Source organism: Schistocerca nitens, chromosome 2, assembly GCF_023898315.1.
Source record: "Schistocerca nitens isolate TAMUIC-IGC-003100 chromosome 2, iqSchNite1.1, whole genome shotgun sequence".
Lineage (NCBI taxonomy): Eukaryota > Metazoa > Arthropoda > Insecta > Orthoptera > Acrididae > Schistocerca > Schistocerca nitens.
In genome coordinates, this window is record NC_064615.1 from 478,738,998 (window position 1) to 478,757,724 (window position 18,727).

Sequence of the window (18,727 nt, forward strand, 5' to 3'; positions counted from 1 at the left end):
CTTTGTTAGAACCTGATGATCTGTAAACTGTATATGAAATTACTTCTCATTTTTCCTGTTAACAGGTTAAAGCTGTTATCAATGGGCCCCACAGAAACTTACATGTAAACATCCCAATAAAATTAGGAACAATTCCACTCTTGAGCTACATACCACCTCCATTATCCAAACAGATAATGAGCTCCTCCATTCAGACTCCTCAACTCCCCTCCTTGCAAGATGCCCCTGTCAAATTTCCACAGTCATCCGCAGCTTCGGCACCATGTCCACCACCTCAGACACAGTACTCTACTGCACCATGTTCCTCCAATATTGCAGCTGTCATGCCACCCAGCACAAGTCAGCAGGGTATGGCAGATGGACTGTCAAATGAGTTAAACATAGTTCCATCTGCGCCACCCCTGCCATACCCAGAAGTTCGTAAGTATTCTCATATTCTCTTGTTTCCTTTTTAACCTGTACTTAATCTGTACGAAACAATTATGGGTGTACAGATGGGACAACAAATTACTAGAAAGATGTTTTCTACTTTTTGTATATACACTAGCAATTTGCTTAATATGCTCTTTCCAAAATAATGCTATTTCAAAAAAATAAAAGTATAAGCAACAGGTACAAAAAGTATACAGATGAGTGTTTGGTGGTAATTGGGAAAGTTACAGAGATGGAAAAGTCACTTATATTGTTATGTAGTTTGTAAATGTGTTCGTATTTGTCTTGTGGAAGAAGAGCTTATTCACTCTCATACTGTGTGATTCTAGTTTCAGTTTTAATTACCAATTCCATATTTGTTCTCCGATTTGTAAAATCAGAAATTAACAAAAAAGCTTTTCATTTTCGTGAATGAAAAACAGAAGTCAGAAGTCAAGGCTGCATGTTCTGGTCATGTTCACTGATGAAAAGTATGCAGTGTAGTTTGGGTGAACATTACAATAACATTGTTATTAGTAATAAATATCACTCTCTCATGAAAATTATAGCATCTCTAGACCATTTCTGTATACCCCACCACATCATTTAAATCTGGTTCTACAAAATTAACAACTCTTTCTTCTGCTAGTGGAGTGGGCTGTCAGTTTGTATTACATGAAAGTTAGGAACTAATGTAAAGAAGGGACATGATAGTTCTCAATAATAATTTTAACAGTATTGTCTTCTAATTTCTGTGGCCCATATTGGAGAATAAAAATAACACAAAATACGTAGATGTTCAAAAACAATATTGTCTGCGCTGGAAATGTAATTGAGTCCAAATCTGAAGCAGGGTCATCATTGAAGTAAAACACTTAGAACTGAAAGCATTTTTATTATTGACCCTAATGTACATTCAGAGCAGAACTGAACTCCTGGATGGAGAGTGCAGCAATTTACACAAACATCAAGCATGCCAGAATGCTGGTTTTATACCAACATTGAATATACCAGAATATAGAAACATTCACCTCCTCTGGCCTCAGTGCATGCACTGGTTGGATGGAAGCACTGTGATGAAGTTACATCTCAGCTGGTCCCACAGATGTCCTATCGAGATCAGATGTGGCTGTCTTTCTGGCCATGAGAGTAGCTTAGTGTCAGGTGGCCTGTTGGTAGACGCATTCCATTTGTAGATGAACACTGCCCTATTGAAAAAGTGCATCTACTGTTGCCTAAGAAATAACACATGAGGGCACAGAATGTCCATACATACCATTGAGCTGTCAAGAGTTCCCTTACTGCCAACTGTGACCTGAAACCATACCAAATGGTTCCCCACATCATGACACCCAGAGTGACACTGCTGTGCCTCCCGAAAACATTGGAAGAGGGAGACCTCTCCTCAGGACACCAACATACTCACTGGTGATGGTCATGTGGGGTAGTGCAGAACTACAAATCATTACTGAATACATTGTTATGGCATTCGACAGCAGTCCACGATTCCCAGGCATAGCATCACTCCAAACACAGCCATTGTATTGTGGTGTTAATGGCAGTCTATGCCTGGGACAGTAATTTCCTCAGCCGGCTGCTGCTAGTCTCTGACCAATGGTCCAGGATGACACAGGGTGTTACAGGGAGTCCATCACTTGTTCATGCTTGGCATGCACAGATGTGAAAAGGTTATGATGTACTTAGCGCTGGAGTGTAACTACCTTGCTGGGGGTAAATGTTCTCAATACAAATCAGTTCAAAGTAAACATCTTCACGAAATATTAATTATGTCGATGGCAGTTGAAATAAATGTTCTTACAACTTGTGGGATATAACTTGGCTTGTTCAAAATAATAAACATTGATCAGAACTCATCTTCATTTGGTTGCTTCACTGCAGTTGATGTTTTCTGTAAGTTTCTTAAGTCAAAACAGGTCAGAGAACACCATGGTTCTCAAAAGACATGGAAAGTCAGTTATTGTTCCGAGTGTACAATTTATTACATCATAAAGTGCTGCTCAAGATCTTGCACCATACTGGGCTTCCTGTATGATTTCTTGTGGGTCTTATATCTCTTGCTAACACTCGATGTGTTGTTGCATATAGTGAATTCACTAACTGCAATTACAGAAGTTCTTCATAATTACAAAAAAATGTCATCATACAGTGTTTACAATTGAAATGCATGAAACTGATAAAAAGATGATTACATATCTCTTGTTTCCATGGAAAAATAAGTGAAATGATTCAAATAAATGATGATTACATTTTTGTTTATTACAGTGAAACTGCATTATCCCAAGTATTCCTCCCATGTTCCCTTTTATTTATTTATTTATTTATTTATTCTTTGCCCATGGACTCCAGCTGAAAATTCAGCTGAGAGTATTGGGTGTGTCATACAATAAGCTATTAACATCATACTTGATTTCATTATATATAAATGAAACAAATGATTAAACAGAAATAGTCCATAATCATACAAAGGTATTACATGTTTCACATTATATGTACACACAAATCCAAACAACATACATGATAATTTTAAACGTACATTTCAGTAATGATATATCATATTAAACACCATCTTAGTATTCACTCAAACTGTATATACATTTCTCTGTGAGATACAGTTTCAAATGATTTTTAAAACATTTTAGGTCTGTTTCTTTTTTAATGATTTTGGGGAGTTTATTAAAAAACCTTTTGCCTGCTTCTTCTGGGGCAGTCATAGACAGTTTTAGATTTCTGTTTATCATGTAGTAATTTTCATTTCCTCTTGTACCGTGTTTGTGTATATCTTTATTTAGGAGGTGTTTATCACTTGACCTTACTGCCATTATGCTTTGGTATATGTACAGTGAATATACTGTCATAATATTATAGTGTACAAAAGCTTGCCTACAGGTCTGTCTTGGTGGTATTTTTGCAATGCATCTCACTGCCCTTTTCTGAATTGTGAATATTCTTTTTAGGTAGCCCTGTTTCAAAACTGAGTGCATTTTTTAGTGTGAATGGATTTTCAATATATAATACAGTAGCCCAAATAAACACTTTGTTCATATTGTTAATCTGGTTTCATTTTATGAATTACCATAATTATGAGGTAATAAGTCTTTGTTATGTTAACCAATAGCATAGCAAGCTGACAGTATGAGAAACAGAGTTGTTACAGGTTTGAAACATTATAATTACAATATATTTTCTATCTCTTTAGTAACTCAATTACAATTAAATGAATTGATAATACATGTTTCTACAAACAGATGGAAGTAATATTAGTGAGTCTTTTGACAGGAAGTTGTTGAAAATTATGTTATGCAGCTCAGAAGACAAAATTATTTATATGGGGCCTACTTAATGGCATAACAGTTAACCATACAATCCAAATTAGCTTTGAAGTTGTATGAAACATGCGCTGTTACAGAGCACAAGTGTTGACCCTCCCTTGTGATGGATAGACTGGGTCAACTGGGAGCCTGACAACAAGTATGCCTACCCTCAAATTCTGGGCCACTGTCACATCCAAATTCCCCACAAATCTCTATGATAATTAAACTGGGTGATGCAATAGAGGTCTATAGTGAGGCCCCTTTCAAACTGTGCCACATGCTGATAGCAGTGTTTAAAATGAATACACAGCATTGCTCTAACCTTCAGAGTGTTCACTGAACATCTGAAGCTGTTTATGCCCCCTACATAACCTTCCAAACCCAGCAGCAACACTAAACATGAACAACACTAATACACTGTTGTTGCTGTTCCACACAGAGAATTGATTCAAATCATTTACATACATGCTGATAGTGTGTACTTGTCCAAAATTACACTGGCATCTGACCATGTATTCTGGGTGCTCTGCTTATTTTGTTAGGCAGTGAATTTGTAATGACTTCTGCAACTTGCAAATATTATGTAGGCTTCTGTTCTGCAACTGGATGCAACTGCTGTTATGTTGTTACATATATTGTGTACAATCCCACACAGGTACAACATTCCCAGCAAAAACAATTCACTTTATAAATTAAACCATCAAACAATGAGAGCTGCAGTTGAGCATGATCATGTTACAGTAATTGATGTTAACACCTTTCTGAGCAGAAATGATTCTACAAGGCATGGGCTGCATCTAGTGTTGACAGTAAAAACAGCTTTGTGTAAAAGATTGAAAAGAGAGGTGATAAGTGAGGCAAATAGGAATACTTCAACAGCAACTAACAATGTATTGAAACCAAAACAGTTACCCAAAATTTATCTGACAATAGTGAGCTGTACTGTGAAATCTCCACAGAAGAAGTCATGAAACTAAATCAAAATGCAATATAAGCTGCAGAAGAAGAAATAATGTCACTGGAAATTAATCCAAAAGACAAAACCAGTGATGAAGAGCAACAAAAAATAATTAGGTCTAACGAGACTGGACTGAATTGCAACATATCCACAGTAGAAATGAAGACAGTAATTGAAAACCAAAAAGTGGTGAATTTTGATAGCTCCATAGTAGAAATGATAGAACCAATTCCAAATCCAAAATATCCAGCACCAGAAAAAGCAATATCATTGCAAATTAATCTGAAAGGCAAAACTATTGATGAAGACCAACAAAAAATAGCTAGGCCTATTGAGACTGAGCTGAATTTAACATAGCCACAAGAGAAACAAGGACACTAAATAAAAACCCAAAACACACTGCAGAAGAAGAGCATGTATTACTGGAACTAAGTCCAAAATGCAAAAGTAATAAAGATGAAGAACAGCAGCAAACTGCTGCACAAAGAAGAAAAAGAAAGCCTAGTGAATCAGTGCCCACAAGAACTTTAGTAAGAAGAAAGATGATGTCTCAACGTTTGGGAGACGATTTTTTATGGTACAGCCAAGGGAAGCAAAAAACTGGAAGTTCAATATTAATGGCAAGAAACATGAACATGCTAATCAAATAGAGACTGAGTACTTTATTAGTAAGCAAAAAGAAATTAAGCTCAGAATTCTGCATCAAAATCTGCAATACATGAGTAATAAAAAACTAGAAGTAGAACTACAGGCAAATGAAATATGCCCATACACTACTGGCCATTAAAATTGCTACACCACGAAGATGATGTGCTACAACCGCAAAATTTAACCGATGGGAAGAAGATGCTGTGATATGCAAATGAGTAACTTTTCAGAGCATTCACACAAGGTTAGTGCCGGTGGCGACACCTACAACGTGATGACAAGAGGAAAGTTTCCAACTGATTTCTCATACAAAAACAGCAGCTGACCGGCGATGCCTGGTGAAACATTGTTGTGATGCCTCGTGTAAGGAGGAGAAATGCGTACCATCACATTTCCAACTTTGATAAAGGTCGGATTGTAGCCTATCGCGATTGCGGTTTATCGTATCGTGACATTGCTGCTCGCATTGGTCAAGATCCAATGATTGTTAGCAGAATATGGAATCAGTGGGTTCAGGAGGGTAATACGGAACACTGTGCTGGATCCCAACGGTCTCATATCACTAGCAGTCGAGATTATAGGCATCTTATCCGCATGGCTGTAACGGATCGTGCAGCCACATCTCGATCCATGAGTCAACAGCTGGGGACGTTTGCAAGACAACAACCATCTGCACGAACAGTTCAACGACGTTTGCAGCAGCATGGACTATCAGCTCGGAGACCATGGCTGCGGTGACTCTTGACGCTGCATCACAGACAGGAGTGCCTGCAATGGTGTATTCAAATGAACCTGGGTGCACGAATGGCAAAATGTCATTTTTTCGGATGAAGCCAGGTTCTGTTTACAGCATCATGATGGTCGCATCCGTGTTTGGCGACATCGCGGTGAACGCACATTGGAAGCGTGTATCCGTCATTGCCGTACTGGCGTTATCACCTGGCATGATGATATGGGGTGCAATTGGTTACACGTCTCGGTCACCTCTTGTTCGCATTGATGGCACTTTGAACAGTGAACATTACATTTCAGATGAGTTACGACCCGTGGCTCGACCCTTCATTCGATCCCTGCGAAACCCTACATTTCAGCGGGGTAATGCACGACTGCATGTTGCAGGTCCTGTACGGGCCTTTCTGGATACAGAAAATGTCCGACTGCTGCTCTGGCCAGCACATTCTCCAGATCTCTCACCAATTGAAAATGTCTGGTCAATGGTGCTGGCTGGTCACAATACGCTAGTCACTTCTCTTGATTATCTGTGGTATCGTGTTGAAGCTGCATGGGCAGCTGTACCTGTACATGCCATCCAAGCTCTGTTTGACTCAGTGCCCAGGTGTATCAAGGCCGCTATTATGGCCAGAGGTGGTTGTTCTGGGTGCTGATTTCTCAGGATCTATGAACTCAAATTGCATGAAAATGTAATCACATGTCAGTTCTAGTATAATATATTTGTCCAATGAATACCCATATATCATCTGCATTTCTTCTCGGTGTAGCAATTTTAATGGCCAGTAGTGTACTTACAAAACCTTACCAAAATGCAAAGAAAAAGATTTTGAAATTACAGGTATGGTCTACAATGAGTTAAGAGTATTCTGTGTGTACCGATCACCAAGTGGCAAAATAAATCCTTTCCTCAAAAAAATGCCAATTCTAGTAGAAAAAAAAACGAAATGAAAGATTGTGTAATATGTGGTGATTTTAACATTGATATGGGAAGAGAGACAGAGAAAGCAAAAATCTGAGGAGCTGCTACAACAATACAACATGAAGGCAACTGTTATGGAACCAACAAGAGCGACTTTGGTAACTGATTCAATTATTGACAATATTATCACTAATATAGATAGCGAAGCATATACAACAAAGGTTCTGCTAACAGGAATTTCTTATCATTTTGGACAGCTTTGTGAATTATATGGAAATCTGAACTCACAAAAGCATAGAAAGAGATGTTACGCTTATCAGCCATCAAAATATCAACATTGTCAAAGTGATGTTAAGAAAAGAACAGTGGATGGACACACTTCAAGCCCAGGGAACACATGAAAAATACAATGCTTTCCAAGACACCATAACACATTACGTCAATTTAGCATTTCCAAAAACCAATAGGAAAAGAAAAAAATCTCGAAAATAAGCAGTGGATCATGAAGGAAATAATAGAACAGAGAGCTACCTTAGGAGAAATGAAACAGAGAGAAAATATTGAAGCCTACAGGCAGCACCAGAAGAAATATAGGTAGTTGATAAGACAAGAAAATGTTTCCAACAATTTGGAGGCACTTGAGCAAAATACATTCATATCAGTCAGTAGTACAACACAATGGCTCTCTGAAAACGAATTAATTATTAATCTGAAAAAAAGAAACTATGTACATGGTCTTCAATAATAAACAGAAAGAAAAACATATGGATGTTTTCTTAGATGGAAAAGGACTGGAAGAAGTAGCCTCTGTTAAGTTTTTGGGAATTACAATAGATAGTGAGCTAAATTGGAAACAGCAGATAAATACTGTTTCCAGTAAGTTAAACTCAGTGATATTTATAATGAAACAACTGGCTCAGTATACTCACTGAGACCTCTTGTGCACTGTCTATCATGGACTTTTTGAACCATACATGCGATATGGAATCACAGTATGTGGGAAATCAACTTTCACAGGAATTAAGAAAATATTCACTTTACAGAAGCAACCCATTCGAATTATATTGAGAAAAAAAAAGAATCATGTAAAAGTTGTTTCAAAGAACTAAACATTCTAACGTTTCCATCATTGTATATATTCAAGACCATTGTGAGTGCATTACGTGATCACACCAAACTGGAGACTAATGAGACTGTTCATACACACAACACAAGAAACAGAAAACAACTGCGGTGCATTCCACATAGACTTAAGATTTTTGAAAAAGGACCCAAATACTCTGGCATCAAGTTAATACAAGCAATGCCAAGGGAATTACAAGACCTCAAAACTGAGAAAACGTTCCCCACAACAGTTTCTAACACAAGGAGAATTTTATAGTGTAGCTGACTACATTGGCAAACAGTGATCAAGAGTTCATCCTGTGAGTGATAAATCTCGCACATCATAAAAAGACCTGGCAACAGAAATTGGTGTTAAAGAAATTAACTATAATTAGGAACCACTGATGTATAATATAAGCTAATTATATCTCACAAAATTATTATTATTATTATTATTATCATAAGTCATTTTGTACCGTGTAATATTGTGAATATGTCATTGTTGTTGTTGTTGTTGTGGTCTTCAATCCAGAGACTGGTTTGATGCAGCTCTCCATGCTACTATATCCTGTGCAAGCTTCTTCATCTCCCAGTATCTACAGCAACCTACATCCTTCTGAATCTGTTTAGTGTATTCATCTCTTGGTCTCCCTCTATGATTTTTACCCTCCACGCTGCCCTCCAATACTAAATTGGTCATCCCTTGATACCTCAGAATATGTCCTACCAATTGATCCCTTCTTCTAGTCAAGTTGTGCCACAAATTTCTCTTCTCCCCAATTCTATTCAGTACCTCCTCATTAGTTATGTGATCTACCCATCTAATCTTCAGCCCATTTCAAAAGCTTCTATTCTCTTCTTGTCTAAACTATTAATCATCCATGTTTCACTTCCATACATGGCTACACTCCATACAACTACTTTCAGAAACGACTTCCTGACACTTAAATCAATACTTGATGTTAACAATTTTCTCTTCTTCAGTAATGCTTTCCTTGCCAATGCCAGTCTACATTTTATATCCTCTCTACTTCGACCATCATCATTTATTTTGCCCCCCAAATAGCAAAACTCCTTTACTATTTTAAGTGTCTCATTTCCTAATCTAATTCCCTCAGCATCACCCGACTTAATTCGACTACATTCCATTATCCTCGTTTTGCTTTTGTTGAAGTTCATCTTATACCCTCCTTTCAAGACACTGTCCATTCCGTTCAGCTGCTCTTCCTAGTCCTTTGCTGTCTCTAACAGAATCACAATGTCATCAGCGAACCTCAAAGTTTTAATTTCTTCTCCATGGACTTTAATTCCTCCTCTGAATTTTTCTTTTGTTTCCTTTACTGCTTGCTCAATATACAGATTGAATAACATCGGGGATAGGCTACAACCCTGTCTCACTCCCTTCCCAACCACTGCTTCCCTTTTCTACCCCTCGACTCTCATAACTGCATCTGGTTTCGGTACAAATTGTAAATAGCCTTTCGCTCCCTGTATTTTACCCCTGCCACCTTTAGAATTTGAAAGAGAGTATTCCAGTCAACATTGTCAAAAGCTTTCTCTAAGTCTACAAATGCTAGAAACGGAGGTTTGCCTTTTCTTAATCTTTCTTCTAAGATAAGTCACAGGGTCAGTATTGCCTCACATGTTCCAATATTTCTAAGGAATCCAAACTGATCTTCCCCGAGATCGGCTTCTACCAATTTTTCCATTCATCTGTAAAGAATTCACATTAATATTTTGCACCCATGGCTTATTAAACTGATAGTTCAGTAATTTTCACATCTGTCAACCCCTGCTTTCTTTGGGATTGGAATTATTATATTCTTCTTGAAGTCTGAGGGTATTTCACCTGTCTCATACATCTTGCTCACCAGATGGTAGAGTTTTGTCAGGGCTGGCTCTCCTAAGGCTATCAGTAGTTCTACTGGAATGTTGTCAACTCCTGGGGCCTTGTTTCAACCTAGGTCTTTCAGTGCTCTGTCAAACTCTTCATGCAGTATCATATCTCCCATTTCATCTTCATCTACATCCTCTTTCATTTCCATAATATTGTCCTCAAGAACATCTCCCTTGTCATCTGAGCTCTTGATATTCATGCAAGTGGTTCTCTTTTCCCCAAAGGTCTCTTTAATTTTCCTGTAGGCAGTATCTATCTTACCCCTAGTGAGATAAGCCTCTACATCGTTACATTTGTCCTCTAGCCATCCCTGCTTAGCCATTTTGCACTTCCTGTCGATCTCATTTTTGAGACATTTGTATTCCTTTTTGCCTGCTTCATTTACTGCATTTTTGTATTTTCTTCATTCATCAGTTGAATTCAGTATCTCTTCTGTTACCCAAGGATTTCTATTAGCCCTCGTCTTTTTACCTACTTGATCCTCTGCTGCCTTCACTATTTCATCGCTCAAAGCAACCCATTCTTCTTCTACTGTATTTCTTTTCCCCCTTCTTGTCAATCATTCCCTAATGCTCTCCCTGAAACTCTCTACAATCTCTGGTTCTGTCAGTTTATCAAGGTTCCATCTCCTTAAATTCCCACCTTTTTGCAGTTTCTTTAGTTTTAATCTACAGTTCATAACCAATAGATTGTCGCCAGAGTCCATATCTGCCCCTGGAAATGTCTTACTATTTAAAACCTGGTTTCTAAAACACTGACTTACCATTATATAATCTATCTGAAACCTGTCAGTATCTCCAGGCTTCTTCCAGGTATACAACCTTCTTTTATGATTCTTGAACTAAGTGTTGCTATGATTAAGTTATGATCTGTGCAAAATTCTGCCAGGCGGCTTCCTCTTTCATTCCTTACCCCCATTCCAGATTCACCTACTATGTTTCCTTCTCTTCCTTTTCCTACTATCAAATTCCAGTCACCCATGACTATTAAATTTTTGTCTCCCTTCACTATCTGAATAATTTCTTTTGTCTCATCATACATTTCCTCAATCTCTTCATCATCTGTGGAGCTAGTTGGCATATAAACTTGTACTACTGTGGTAGGTATGGGTTTTGTATCTATCTTGGTCATAATAATGTGTTCACTATCCTGTTTGTAGTAGCTTACCTGCATTCCTACTTTTTTATTCATTATTAAACCTACTCCTGCATTACCCCTATTTGATTTTGTATTTATAACCCTGTATTCACCTGACCAGAAGTCTTGTTCCTCCTGCCACCGAACTTCACTAATCCACTATATCTAACTTTAACCTATCCATTTCTCTTTTTAAATTTTCTAACCTACCTGCCCGATTAAGGGATCTGACATTCCATGCTCCGACCCGTAGAACGCCAGATTTCTTTCTCCTTATAACGACGAACGACGTCCTCCTGAGTAGTCCCCGACCGGAGATCCAAATGGGGGACTATCTTACCTTCGGAATATTTTACCCAAGAAGATGCCATCATCATTTAACCATACAGTAAAGCTGCATGCCCTCGGGAAATATTATGGCTGTAGTTTCCCCTTGCTTTCAGCCATTCACAGTACCAGCACAGCAAGGCCATTTTGGTTAGTGATACAAGGCGAGATCAGTCAATCATCCAGATTGTTGCCCCAGCAACTACTGAAAAGCCCGCTGCCTCTCTTCAGGAACCACACGTTTGTCTGGCCTCTCAACAGATACCCCTCCATTGTGGTTGCACCTATGGTACGGCTGTCTGTATTGTTGAGACACGCAAGCCTCCCCTCCAATATATATACTGTGAAAGCTCCTATGTATATTTAATGTGTAAGCTATTTTATATACTTTTATATTTCATATTAACTAGATTGTAAGCCTAATGATCTGTACTATGTCACAAGTAAATAACTGTACGAAAGGTAATTTATGGGATCATTAAAAATCACAATCACACTATCACAATTATATGGGCCAGACCTGTTTATAAGTTTTTCTTTCCATTAGGCATTTCCAGTATCAATTTTATTTCACATGGATTCAATTTATTAATATTAACAGTCATTTTACTCTTTATGGTGTACAAAATATATGAACACAACCTTCAGGAACATTTTGGTAGTTTGTACTATTACCGTCACAGTGAATTGAAAGTTAAAAGTATGAAATTAAGACATAAATATTAGCAATACATAAAGCAGAAGTTCTTTTTGCACTAGTCATTGTATCTTGTCTACTGTATGCTTAAGTATTTGTATTGCAATTTGGATTATTTGCTATGGTTGTTCAGACATGCATACACAACAGTATTCTGTTTGAAAATGGATGAAGACCTGAAACCAATCACCACAAGCAAATAAAGCAGACTTCCTAATGCAACTTGATTGTATGCCAAAGTTTTTTGGAAAATAGAGTAATCAGATAAATCACTGACAGTAGGAAAAATAGTTGCGCAGCTCACATAATAAAGCAAGAATATTTTTTTTTCTTTTTCATGAGTCAGAAGAAGTAATAACAGGAAAAGAGAGAGAGAAAATAATAAGAAAAATATGTGAAAGAGGTTCATATGAAGTACCAGTGGAAAAATGGTCCCATCAGAGCCCAAAAATGTGAATATGCTCCCGTTTAAAACACTCTGACTGCTGAAAAGTGGGGAACTAGCTGCCTCATTCTACCTCCCTCAGCATCTTTAAAATTTTTCCCAAAAATTTGAGCATGCAAACATATCACACTCTTTTTAACATGCAACTCACATCTAACTGCCACAAGCTCCCTTAACTGTAACTCATTCACATGCACTATTCTATTGCTTTAAGTCACCAAAACCATTCACTCTCACTTGCCCATTCTCACACATTCACTACAAATCATTGTCATTATCTCTGAGTCACTGTCACTGTCTCCTGTCTGACAGCCACAGTCTCCTTTGTTCTGTCCCACTGCTACTGTCTCCTCTCACTGTCACTGTCTCCCTCTTGCTCTCTGCTACTACTGCTGTCTCTTCTCACTGTCATTATCTCTCTCTTCCTTGTTGTCATTCTCATGGACTTGCTCTTATTATCACTGACTCTCACCCACTTCCAGTTCCTCTTTCTCTTTACTCCACTCCCACTGGCACTCTCTCCATCCCTCTTCTCTTAGCACTGTCTGTCTCTGTCAGCTATGTTCCACTGTCACTGTGTCCCTGTGTTTCTCTCACACTGCAATTGGCTCCCTCACTCTTTCTATACCACAAGCACTGTCTTCTATCTTTCAGTATTTATTACTTTTCTGTCCCTTTCCCACTTCCACTGTCTCCGTTTACTCAGCATAAACGGAGTGAATATGTTCAAATGCCAAAATTTCTGGGAAAATTTTTAGAGGTGCTGAGGAAGGTAGAATGAGACATCTGATACCTCACTGTTCAGTCATACTCATTTAAACAAGAGCATGCCTCTGATAGAAACTATTTTGTTGTAAACTGGCACTTTGAGATTGTGGCTGTAATACTATAGGCTTTGTAATTGTAAAAGCAACCAGCCACAGGTATAATTTAACAATGTTTATTTGGATCAAACCATGACTGGTTTTGGATTTTTTACAAATCCATCTTCAGACAGGTGTACACATTCCATTTTGTATTTTTGCTGGGGCCTCATTTTGTATCCATTATTGGTTTGCTGCAGTGCTGTATGCTTTTGCATGTCAAAATTGTCCTATGTTTTTGGTGTGAATTTTGAAGTTAACACCTTTGTGGATGTGCACATCCATAAATGTGTTAACTTCCAATATTGAGCAATATGCTGCAGTTAGTTATTTAGATATGTGCTGCTGACAGGAACCGCCCATGAACGAAATAGTGCTTCATTAAGCCCCTTAAGGCACACCATATACTGGATCTTATGTGGAAAGAACCAACTGATTTGCTCCATTTCATTTGCCTAAGCTGGAGGAAGTGTATAATATTCAAATTTTGATCCTGTAGCATAGGATAGCTACAGTTAAGATGTTCCTTCTGTTGGATAAAAATATGACCCTTCTGTTGTGTATACAACTGGTCTCTAGCCTAAGGTCCACCCAAAACACTTGGCCCTACCTTTGTATCACCAACATAACCTGAGGCTCTGCTGTTATGTTGCAGAACTTATTGCAAAACGGAATGACTTATTAACAGTTTGGTGCATCTCATTCCAATTTCATATTAACTGTTAGTGCCCATTTCACTTTGACTTAGCTTTTATAATTTCCTTGTTAAATATAGATATTAAAGTCCTGTATCCATAACTTATAAAAGTGTGTTACTCATCATTTAAATAACATCTTACCATCTTTGATCAGTCTGTGAAATCTGAGCTGCTCTAGTGATTATTTCATCCAATTTACAACATAACAAAAACTGATTTTCATTAAATTCTTCATCAGATACCACTAGTGTCTTGATAGCCCAATGCTTCAGCATTTGTCATGTATGTTGATCCCAGATTGAAATATTTCTGAGTGGCACTTACTTGCATATTCTGTAGTTGCATAATAATTACACATTGCTTCCCTGTAATTTCCTGGATCGTGTATGACTCTGTTCATCTGTGTTTGGAATGAGCTTCCCTCTTTACCATTGTTCCTTTCTCTTACATATTTTTAAATATATTTTCTTTACCTTTCTCAAGATAAAGATATGTTTGAGAATTAAGTAGACTATTACATTTTTATTTTTAAATTCATATGTCTGAATATGCTGTTAGAATTATTATACTCCCAGCCATTTAATTATAATCCACAAGTATACTGCATATGCTGCCTTAGGGTGTTAGGTGGAGTATATTTCATATACCACTATCATTTCCACTTACATTTTCTATTCACAGAAGATAACTGTTGGTAAGTCCCTGTATGAGCTCAATTTTTTCTGATTTTTACATCCCGGCCATTTCTCAACAAATACCTGGGAGGAAAGTAAAATGTTGCTTGACTCTTTTCGAAAAGTGTTCTCAAGATTTTAAGACTAAACAGTGATGCACAATGCCTCACTTACAGTAGCTATGAAGTTGGACGAGTATTTCTGAGACATTTCCACACTTTCTTAACAAACCCATTATGAAATTAGCTGTTGTATTTTGGTTTTCCTCTATCTCCTCTGTTAATCCTACCCATTCCATATTGATGAGCAATACACATTAATTAGCCAAATGCAATATCTTGCTGATGAGTGATACAGAGGATGAGGAGCTAGAAAGGTACAAAATACTGAATTCTGTCTTCCAAAATTGTTTCACTGTGAAAGATTGTGTTATCCTTCCTCCTTTCACTCATTGTATGATGCTAAAAGGACAGATATTGAAACAAGTATTCATTGAATAGAAAATAAAATAATTTACTCAATAAAGGAAAGAAATTGTCCTTAATGAGATACCTGCATTATTGTATGTAGGTTATGCAAAAGAAATTGCTCACCTGCAGGCAAATACAGAAATACACCATACAAATGGCAACTGGCTTATCCAAGTGAATTTAAGATTTCACTCATATTCACTTCTTGTTTCAGCCAGCTTTCTGTTCCTAGTGCTAAGAGCGAAATATAACCTTAGTGAGACTAATACAAAGACTGCTGTGCATGCTCCAGCAGTTAACTAAACCTATTTTAACATTTTGTTTCTGTGCCCCTTAATCTAGCTGATCTACTTTTCTCTCTCAATATGACATGTAATTGATTATTCTCTTTGAATTACTTGTTTTCCAATAACCAGAATATCATGACTATTTTTCTATCATTCTTTAGGTGTATGGCCAAAAAATCTATACAGCATGTTATTAAGTATTCTGCATAGTGCGGATGATTTAAGACTGAAATTAGTAATTAGTAAGTAACACTAATTATTATTAAAATGATAGCTGTTGTCCACCTTATGATGTCTTTCCAGAATCATTTAAGAGCTGTTGAGGACTACTTGCAGAAAGTATACCTAGGTTTATCTGTCACAAAGAAGACTGTATTTCTGTATTGCAAGAAGAAGAAACATATATGCCGCCACATTCTGTGTTACTACTCTATGTGTGTTTCGTTGCAGCGCCTCCTTCTTATGAAGAATGTGTGTATGGAGCCAGTAATATTGATGACGAAGAAGATACAAGACATTATCAGGATGATAACAGATTTGTTCCAAGGTATCCCACATACAATCTACATTTTGAAAAGTAAGTACTGTTATATTCTGTATATTAGTAATATGAAAATAATTCTGTTTCTCATAAAATAATGCTTCTACAACATACATTTACTCAAATGTCTGGAAAATTATACAACTTGTGGTTTCCATCTCTTTGGTGTGTGTTTTCAATTACAGTGAATCAGATTCTCCAATACTTTACAATAAAAATGAGCTATGTTGAACAGTTCCATTACAGTTTCAGTTAGTTTATGTAACTATGGTTTATTCATTAATGGAAAAAAGAAATATTTAAGGAATAGAATTGTGCCAAGTGGAGCTATCCCATCTTGGTGTGTTTCAAGCTGAAGATGCTCACACAGGACAGATGAGCATGGAAAGGTGCATCAAATCACTTATTTGATTCAAACTACATTGTCATTCTTCAGTGGAGGAAATTAAACAGATATAAGCACACATGTATCTGATTGATGATGAGACTGATACTGTGGAATGAGTGGCATTACAGATTATCTAGATTTCCATACAGCAGGTGTTATATGAATCTCCTGAACAGCCCTGCAGATTTGTTCATGTATTTGCCCTTCAGAAAAGATGTAAAGGTGGGTGAAAAAGAGGTGTCCAAAGAGATTAGGTTGGAGCAGATAGAATTGGTGTCTTGATGACACTGGAAACAGAAATGTTCCATAGCAATAATGGCATGGGTATGGGTTATGTTGTTGTATAGGAATATGGCATCCACAGTGACAAGTAAGGAGTCTGGTGGTGGTAGAGGGGCAGGTACCTCAGGGAAGGAGTAGAGGAGATGATTAGGGTGTCAGATGTAGGAAGACAAACTAACAAGATGTGACATGAACACTAGCAATGAGTAACTGCCACTCCACGGCCTATGTTAAGGTTGAGGCATTCCAATTGCATGACAGTGGATATCCTTTATACAATGACGAAACATGTATGTTAAAGAAGTATCAAAAAATGAAAACAAGAAGAAACAATGACTGGATGATGAGCTCTAGGCAAGAAAACAAAAATAGAAACAGAGACAGGATGGCATCTGGCACAATTCCATGTTGACCTGTTCCTTCCCTAAAGTCTTCACATAATAAATATTGCAGCTATAGGGTAAACAAGAGTTATCTAAATATGCTAATAAACCTGTCAGAGCCTTTGAAGGAAGACCATATCCTGTTCAACTAGTACAAAATAATTAAGTGAAAGATAAAATTTTTCAATCAGTACTAATCAGCGAAAAGTAGATGATAATTGCAAACTGGCTGTTGAGCAGCTCTACCTTTATTACCCAAGCCTAAATAAAACAAGACACAACCTTAGTCATGGCTCCAGGTAATTCTCATCAAGCTCTAAGATGTGATCTTTCAGTTTCTTCCAGCATATTTGTTGGCTAAACAGACTAGGGGTGTACTGCTGATTTATAGTGTTCAGTGGACACAATATTTTGATGATCAGACATGTAGCCACCATCAGGTGTGCTTAAAACTGAACACTGGAGTGGTGCATGGCTGACTTATGTCACCTCCAACCCACGATCAGTTCCCTACATGATCCGCACCTGAAGTCACACTTTCACAGCCATGGAGGGGATGGTTTCACCATCTGCCATGGAGTAGGTGTAGTTACTCGATATTCCCTGGGCACTAGATCATTGTGTTTAGTGAGTGTCTGCTTAAGTAAACCCAGTGCCAATTCCCAAGCCTTGCTGATACTACAGCTGCAGCCCCAGCTGATAAGATTGTTCCTGGTGTGAATTTTGATGGCCTCTATAATGACATTGTCCTCGTTCCAGTATTTCGGAGACAGTGCTAAAATCCTGGTATGTTCATATTTCATCACATTATTCTTGACTGCACAGTGTTCTCCAACTGCTATTGTTGGAATACATTAGTCGAATATATGCTGCTGGTACTGATCCTGGTAAATGATGATTCCTACAGGAAGATCAACACTGATTCTACCAAGAAGGTGGAGAACAACAACTTGGATTTACCAAAGGTGGTCATCAAAAAATGTTACCACATAGAACTGTACAATGAAGACTTTGTGGATAGAGCACTGTTATGCCCCGTTGTCAGCAATATCAGGGCTCCTTGATACTAGGTGGTAAAATCCCTGACAGAAATACTAAGCCCTTCTGTGGGTAAATGCCCACATCACTTTTACAAGTCTGTGGATTTTGTGAAACACCTCAACAGCTTCAGGTTGAAGGACTCAGATATCCTGATGAGCTTTGACTTCATTTCATTATTCACCATGGTGCCACTACGACAGTCACTAGAACTTATTGGTCAGAAATTTGATGATAAGACCACCATCCTTTTCAGACATGTTCTGACCTCCACACATTTTCTGTTTAATGGAGAATAAAATGAAAACTAAACTAAATCCCACCCAAACAGACCATGAAGGCCCAACCATACCAACCAGCCAGTATGTCATCCTCAGCCCACAGGTATCACTGGATGTGGATACGGAGGGACAAGTGGTCAGCACGCCACTCTCCTGGCCGTATGTCAGTTTACGAGACTGGAGCCACTACTTCTCAATCAAGTAGCTCCTCAGTT

At 37.8% G+C, this 18,727-nt stretch overlaps 1 protein-coding gene across 1 annotated transcript in view; it reads left to right on the forward strand.

Annotated features, from left to right (window-relative positions):
* The window catches only part of LOC126236394 (arrestin domain-containing protein 17-like), a 180,266-nt gene that overhangs the window by 156,366 nt on the left and 5,173 nt on the right, over positions 1-18,727 (forward strand). The window contains exons 6-7 of the mRNA XM_049945678.1: positions 66-420; positions 16,050-16,176. Of these exons, the coding sequence (XP_049801635.1) occupies positions 66-420; positions 16,050-16,176 (482 nt within the window). The remainder of the gene's footprint in view (positions 1-65; positions 421-16,049; positions 16,177-18,727) is intronic.